General features: G+C 47.1%; 1 protein-coding gene and 1 pseudogene across 1 annotated transcript; both read left to right on the top strand.

Moving 5' to 3' along the window:
- On the top strand, nt 1–2,690 carry LOC110437638 (annotated as a pseudogene).
- On the top strand, nt 3,723–6,778 carry LOC8084476. Its single transcript, XM_021446270.1, has 3 exons — nt 3,723–4,912; nt 5,537–6,313; nt 6,389–6,778. The coding sequence occupies exon 1, from the start codon at nt 3,854–3,856 to the stop codon at nt 4,493–4,495; it is 642 nt and encodes a 213-aa protein (XP_021301945.1). The 5' UTR covers nt 3,723–3,853; the 3' UTR covers nt 4,496–4,912; nt 5,537–6,313; nt 6,389–6,778.

Genomic DNA, 7,293 nt, shown 5'->3' with positions numbered 1-7,293 from the left:
ATGTGCAAAGGCATTATTAGACGTGATACAAACTGTCTGCTGAAAGGCATTATTAAACTTTGCAGGTTAAACGCCTGATGTCGTGCTACTGATGGAGGTGAGCATCGCCACTTGCCGGAGCAACCACCCACGCGAGGAAGACTCAACTTCCTCGGAGGAGCCAGTTTCTGACAGCAGAGGAAGCGTCAGTACTCAATCAGGGCGCATCCACTGTACTCGTCGATGGAGGTTAACCTCTGCTATAAACTGCTATTGACATCCCTCGCCTTCTTAAGTAGCGTCAGTCGTCGCTGATGCTGGAACTATGTCTCAGCATATATGGGGGCATCTGCAAAGGCCGTATCAGAAGTGAAAGAAACCGTCAGACCATAACAGGCTTCCAGCGCTTGTTGTCAGCATGGATATTGACAAGGAGCATCTTGCGATTGCTAGCAGCTTCACTCAGGTAGCGGGACTAGTCATCTCTTGCTGAGCATTTGAAATTAATCCAGGCAGACAGGCAGGCAGGCAGGCACGTAAGTGGAAGCTATTGCTGAAATTGATACCACATTATTCTCTGAAACTTGCTGCAGGTGGAATGCCTGCCTGATGTCGTGCTACTGACGGAGGCGAGCATCGCATTGCATCCCTAGAGGAACCTCCTGCGCGACGCCAGCAACCTCGTCCCTGAAAGAATCATGGATAGCCGCGGCACGGGGCCAGGTGCATCGAGTGTGTGGACATCCATCGGCGGCATCTCTCAGCGGCGCTGAAACCCCAGAGCGCATTAACAGGTTGGCCAGTTTGGCCGGTCCATCGCTCAGCAAGGAAGGCCTTGTGTCAGGAATAGGAGAGCAAGGAGATGCGTACTGTTGGGCGTCCGACAATGGGAGTTCGCGAGCATACAAGACTAGAAGTGGCTGTTGCAGGCGCCGGCGCGCTCGCCTCGTCTGTGTCGCCGGCCGGCTACATCCCTTCGTCTTGCTGCTGCCAGTACTGCAACAGCTGGGGCGCCGGCGTTGAGGAAGAGGGGCCGGGCATTTCGTTTTCACGCCATTCATACAGAGACACTGGTTGATGAGTGCAAAGTGGAAGTTGCACTGAGACTGAGGTAGGCGGTGGTAGGGAGTGGTGGGTGCTAATGCTGAAGCTGTACCAGCCGGCTCTCGAATGCCTCTCTTTCCCTTGATGGATGGATAGATTCTGAGATGGATCTTTCGGCGTTACTGTGGTGTGTGGTGTGCATCTTTTGATGGTCAACTGCATGTGACACACGCGTGGACTGCAGGCAAGCATGGCAGGCATCGTCTCTGCTGATGGGATCGGCACAGCCTCATCCTGGGGTTCGCAGGTCGTGTGTGGGGCGGCAGCACAGCAGCCCGCTGTTTTGTACTCCTACAAGACTGCTGGCTTTTGAGGCGCTACTTCTGCAAAATATCTCTGTCAGTATCTCACCTCCTTTCTCTCATTTTTTTTGTTTTTTGTAAAGACGACAAAATAAAGTTGTGCCTGTAAATTTTATTAGACATAGAAATTTTATTAGTTCCAAGCCAATTTGCTGACACTCCATCCATCCAGTTTCATTGAGGTGACATTTCTCCAGTGTTAATAGCATGTAAAATTTGTTTCCTTACTTGAAGCTTGCTAATGAATGGGGCTAAAATATTAGAAGGCTGAACATTTGAAACTCTCTCTCTCTCTCTCTCTGGTTATGTTAGGAGCGTCAGTCAGTCACTGAGCCATACTGATATGACGTTGTAGCTTGTTTCATTATTTAGATATATCTGGCTGCTGCCCCCCTTTTTGACCTTTTAAATAGCCATGCCCATACAATATTACAGTACATAATTATACAAATAGGTCTTAATGTTGGAAGCCTCTATGAAACATACTGATTTTTCTGATAATATAAAATGAACACTCATAACTGAATTTGAAGATAATGAAAATATAGATATTTTACAATTTTTGAAAATGAATAGTATTTGCTTCTCTGTCAATGTGGTGACATTAGGATACATAGAGATTAATATTATGTCCGTGACATTATGCAAATAAGTGACTTCAATTATTCAATTTGTCTTCTGTTTTAGGAAAGGGATTGTTCTGAACTATGGATGTTCTTTGTACCAAGTGAGTAGCGATGCTGCAACTGGTAGAGGTGCAGTCATTTCATAGTTCCGTTGCAGTTGCAGCAGCATCAATGAGCCTAGAACTGGCATGGTCTTGAGTCATGTTCAAGATACTGGGGTTCAAAAGGGAGAAAATCACCTTTGCACGGACAGTTTAGATGCCACGTTGCTCCAAAGATAGAGTTGAAAAGAAGTTCAGTAAAACATGTTTTGCTTGAGCTGCAGCTGTGGAAAAACTTGTGTACTGTGCTAGAAGAACATCAAGTTTGAGAGAGACTTTTTTAGTTTGCGTTGCCATTGTTCAGCAGCGTGCAAAATGGATTGACTGCTTCAGGATTCAACGGCATGACCTTATGTTGGTGAAGTGGTTAACTCCTGTTAGCTCAAGGTTACATTCGTGGTTATGTTTGGTCGTGCAAGGGTTTTATTATGACGGTTTTCAGATCTGGTATTATCTCTAGATATTGTAAAGAGTACATGGTCCTCATATAATGGAAAGTTTGGCAGTGGACCGTGATGGTCCCGTGGTTTTTTACTCCTCATTTTGAGGAGTTTTTCCACATAAAAGCATTATCAAAGCATGGACAGTTTTCTTAGACGTCCTTGCTCTTTATAATCTTCCTGCCCCATTTGCTACAGGAAGTGGGGCTCAAACAAAACGAGCACTTGGACCTTCACTAGTCTACTCTAAACTCCATCATCCTTTACAGATTACTATGACCCTCAATGACATTGATAACTCCTCCATGGTGACATGGACCAGTCTCTTTTAAAGATTAGTATAACCCTCAAAGATGCTATAAACCTTCTTGCCAGCTTTCAGTTGCGAAGCTAGAGCGAATTAGAAGGGGGGTGTATTTAGCTTGTGGATGCATAGACATTTTTTATGGGGGTGCGTATATGGTGAAATTTTGGATCTAGTCACTGTTTTTATAAATTTCAGGGGGTGTATTTGCACCCCCTAATCAGCACGTAGCTTCGCCCCTGCCAGCTTTTGTGCCTTGATCAGCCATAGCATCACACACAGGAAACGTGAATGACGACAAGAAGTTACCATCACTCATGCGTTGCAGGCAGGCCTGGATACAATGCAGTAGAAACATTTGGAGCAATTTGTCTAATAGGGTTGGCATCAACAGACAACAGGGTTCAGTATGCCACGCAACCCCTTAAGATTTCCGTAGAATTTCAAGATACAGGTTCGCGAGGGACGAGAAGCCATTACCAATTCGTCTCTTGTCACCAGCAACATGTATATTCACACAGAAGTCTGTCAATCTTGAAAATCGATTCCAGTTTCTCTCCCCTCACTGCCCTCCCCCTTTGTTACCAAACACCGGTTGCAAGAAACTATGATATCAGTACAACTGAAATTCATGAGAACACTCGATATATGAAGGTCTGTTGTCTATTCAGAATAACAGAGTTCAGTCTGTCAGTCTAAGTTCCTGAAGATCTCCTTCGATCACGCTGCGGGCTGTGGGCTGTGCCTGGGCCTACTAGCAATTCCCGTGGGCTGTGGGCTGATGGAACAGAAAATTCGAAGGCCTCTCCACTCGAGAAGCTGAACGGCCCAATTCGCAGCCCAGCTCCGCTGTCGCAGCTCAAAAAAAAAAAAAAAAAAAAACCTCCGCTGTCGCAGCAGGCAGCGCCGCCCCTCGCCGGATCCCTCCGGCACCCACGCCTCCGCCTCTGCCTCAGCCTCGCGCTTGCGCCGCTCCTCTCCCCGGATCTGTAGCAGTATGGAGCTGCCGGCCGACGTCGTCGAAGAGATCCTCCTCCGCCTCCCACCGGCCGATCCCGCGAGCCTCGTCCGCGCCGCGCTCGTCTGCAAGCCCTGGTGCCGCATCGTCTGTGCCCGCAGCTTCCGCCGCCGGTTCATGGAGTTCCACCGCACAGCACCACTGCTCGGCTTCCTGTGCAACCCCTTGTTCGCCTGGTTCGTCCCCACCTCCTCTTTCCGCCCGACACCCACCGGCTGCGAGGAGGACGTCCGCGACTGCGTCGTCCTCGACGCCCGCCACGGCCTCGTCGTCCTCCACTTCGTCCTGGGTGACGACGAGGTCGACGCCCTCGTCATCTGGGACCCGACAACGGGCGAGCGGTGGGAGATACCAGTCCTGGACGACTGCGAACGGGACGAGTGGTACGCGACTGTGCTCCGCGAGCCCACGGCCGACGGTACAGCCTTCGTCGTCGTTCGCTTTGTCACCAAGTACTACAGCTACAGCCAGGTCCAGCGCTGGTCCTTGCGCGTCTACTCATCGGCGGCAGCCTGCTGGAGCGAGCCGACTCTGGTCCCCAAGTGCAGCGTCGATCTAGTGCCTACTGCCCTTGTGGGAACACACTCTACTTCTCGATTGATAATGGCAGTAGGGTCCTAGGTTTTGATTTGGCCACAACGGAGACATCTGTGGTTCACTTACCTCGAGCCTCCAATTGTGCTATTGCGCTCATGGAGATGGAGGGTGGTGGGCTGGGATTTGCAAGAGTGGATATGGCCGCCAGACTCTTGCTCTGGTCAATGGAGGTGAATCCAAACGGAGGCGTGGGATGGACACGGACTAGAGTCATTGAGCTTGAGAAGTTGCTTCCAGTCGGTGCCGGCTCCATCAGTTATGGCTTCCTTGGCTTTGCGCATGGTGTTGATGTCTTTTTCGTGGGAATGAATGATGGTGTGCTATTCAGCTTTGATCTAAAGTCTGGTCGGGTGCGGAAGGTATACAAGGGGGAATGTGATGAAGATGGCTTGCTTGGTCGTGTTCCCTGTGTTGTTCCCTACACGAGCTTCTGCACTCCAGGTACAATTTTGCTATGACCCTGCACTCTGGTACAACTTTGCTTGGTTTATGATTTGACAATGTTGGGAACATGTAAATTTTCAGTAACCTGGGAACATGTAAATTTTCAGTAACCGACGTGAAAATATGGATAATACGATACTATATGTGTTCAGCAAATTTATAGGATAAGATAGACGTGAACTTTGTTATGCTTACCAATACCTTTTATTTTGATTACAGACAATCTGACGCTAGCTACACATGCAGGTCATGATTGAAAGTTTGGGGGCATGTGCCAAACTCTAATTTAGGCCCCGAACTTTCTGCATTAGGGTAATTTAGTCAATAAACTACTACGACTTCAAAGTATTCTGTTATTTTTGTCTCATAAAAAATGGGAAACTATTGGTCTGCAACAGGACAGATATGGAAAGGGATTGAGAGGAATGAAGGAAACCACAGTGTTTTTTCTGGAATGTTGTCGCATAATAAGAAAAAGAAAACATTAACTGGAGGCTGAACTGTCATTGAAATAAAACGTTGCAGACAAAATCTCTTGATTACTAACATGTTGCAGACAGCCACCGATGGAAATTTGAGTTTCAGTAGATTTGCAACATATTAAGTACTAACATGTTGCAGACAGCCACAGATGGAAATGGACTGAATTTACTGAAGCATACCATCGAGCAATTTGGGGTCTCTTCAGAATGTGAATCCCTGCTGTGTTGTCTACCAACTTCGACACTTGCTGAAGAAGATGCAGAGTTCAGTCAGTCAAGCTGAATTTGTTGAAGATGTCTCCCTCCTCGCACACGTCCTCTGCCGCCCGACTCCGGCGCCCTCCCTTCCTTATCCTTCCTGACCCTGTTCCGTTCGTCTGTATCCCGCAGCGAGGAGTGGAGAGGCGCTTGCTTGATTCGCTGCATCTGAGTATCACGGCCGCGACTCCGGCGCCTCCCGCTGCCGCAGCATGGCCACAACGGAGGTTACGGAGAAAATGGTTATCCAATTATAATTGGCTTCTTCCAAATAGGACTCGTAACATTGGTTTCTTCCAAACAGAACTCTAAACGTTGTTTATAAGCTCTAATGATATTTTGGCCCTTTTTAATTAATTTTGATAATTTAAAATACATGTATTTTTAGTTAATGACTGTATTGCCCTTTAGTCTTTGTACACAGATTGATGTTTCAGTTTCTCTAAAAAAAGATCGACGTTTCCACCGCAAAACCTCTCCCCGGCGATCCACCGTCGCCCGGCGAGCCCCCGGCGGCGGTAGGCGATCTGCTCCCTCCAACGGCCGTCGAAGCCTCGTCGCGCTGGCAGGAAGCCAGATGGCAAGTGACCTAGGGCTTGCCTCGCCGGGCAGGAGACTAGACAACACCAGGAACGACGCGCTCACGCACATGACCACGGTGGGGCTTCTGCTGCTGGTGTGTCTCGTTTTGCGTCTTTGTACATGATCTTGATGTCTTGTTCTGTGTTCCAAGCGTTCTCAGGGTAGGCGGTGACGCTGCTGGTGAAACCAGCCAAGGTGGAGATGGCCAAATATACCTGATGTCCAGGTGGACCAATCCGTGCAAATAGATGCCGATGCCCATGCAAGGTCACTGTTGCCTACTGTTTGTCATCCAGCAATAGAGTACAGCCTTCCGATTCTTCAAGTGGAAAGATATAAATTCGATGCACTTCATCTCTTATTTCATACCAGTACATAGTAGACAGTAGTAAATATTGGATGCACTTCCTGTCTTTTTTTCGTTCCAGTAGAAGACAGTAGTAAATATAAATGTAGATTTCTTCTGTTTGTAAGTCTCAAGTAAATGTAGATTTCTCTTGTTTGTAAGTCAACTACAAAGAAATATAGGGGGGTTTTGCAAGTCTGGTGATGAATCGACGGGCCCTTGTCCTTGGAGGATAAATGGCTCGAAACTAGATGGCAGCGCTACCGTGGAGGTAAAATATTTTTTGTATCACTTAATTCAATCATTCATCTTGTTATGTAATTTAATATTAGACTAACAGGTCTTCAGCCAATCCATAATTCATGTCATATATACAGGAAAAAAAAATTAAAATCCATAATTCATCTTGTTTTTTTAGATTTTCATATGCATGGACAACCAAGAAAAGTTGACTGGCACAGCCACGCTTACCAAATAAATTCTTATGAAAAAAAAATCCAATCTCCTACTGACCATGTGCAGCCATCCGAAGTTGGGATTTTCATGTGAGTTATTTGCATGGTTAGGCAGTCCTTGACATGGACCCTTTCAAAATGATGACACATTGCTAACTGAAGAGGTTGTCAATTGATTATGCTAGATAATGTCTAAGTTGAGACGATATATAGGTTGTTCTCTAGACTGAATTGGCTTGCCAAATTATGTTTGTC

Source organism: Sorghum bicolor, chromosome 8 (genome assembly GCF_000003195.3).
Source record: "Sorghum bicolor cultivar BTx623 chromosome 8, Sorghum_bicolor_NCBIv3, whole genome shotgun sequence".
Classification (NCBI taxonomy): domain Eukaryota; kingdom Viridiplantae; phylum Streptophyta; class Magnoliopsida; order Poales; family Poaceae; genus Sorghum; species Sorghum bicolor.
Note: the sequence above shows the minus strand (reverse complement) of the source record. Positions and strands in the feature narration are given on the sequence as shown.

Excerpts from the sequence above, each read along its gene's own strand:
- LOC8084476 (XM_021446270.1), top strand. The coding sequence starts at position 3,854 with ATGGAGCTGCCGGCCGACGTCGTCGAAGAGATCCTCCTCCGCCTCCCA.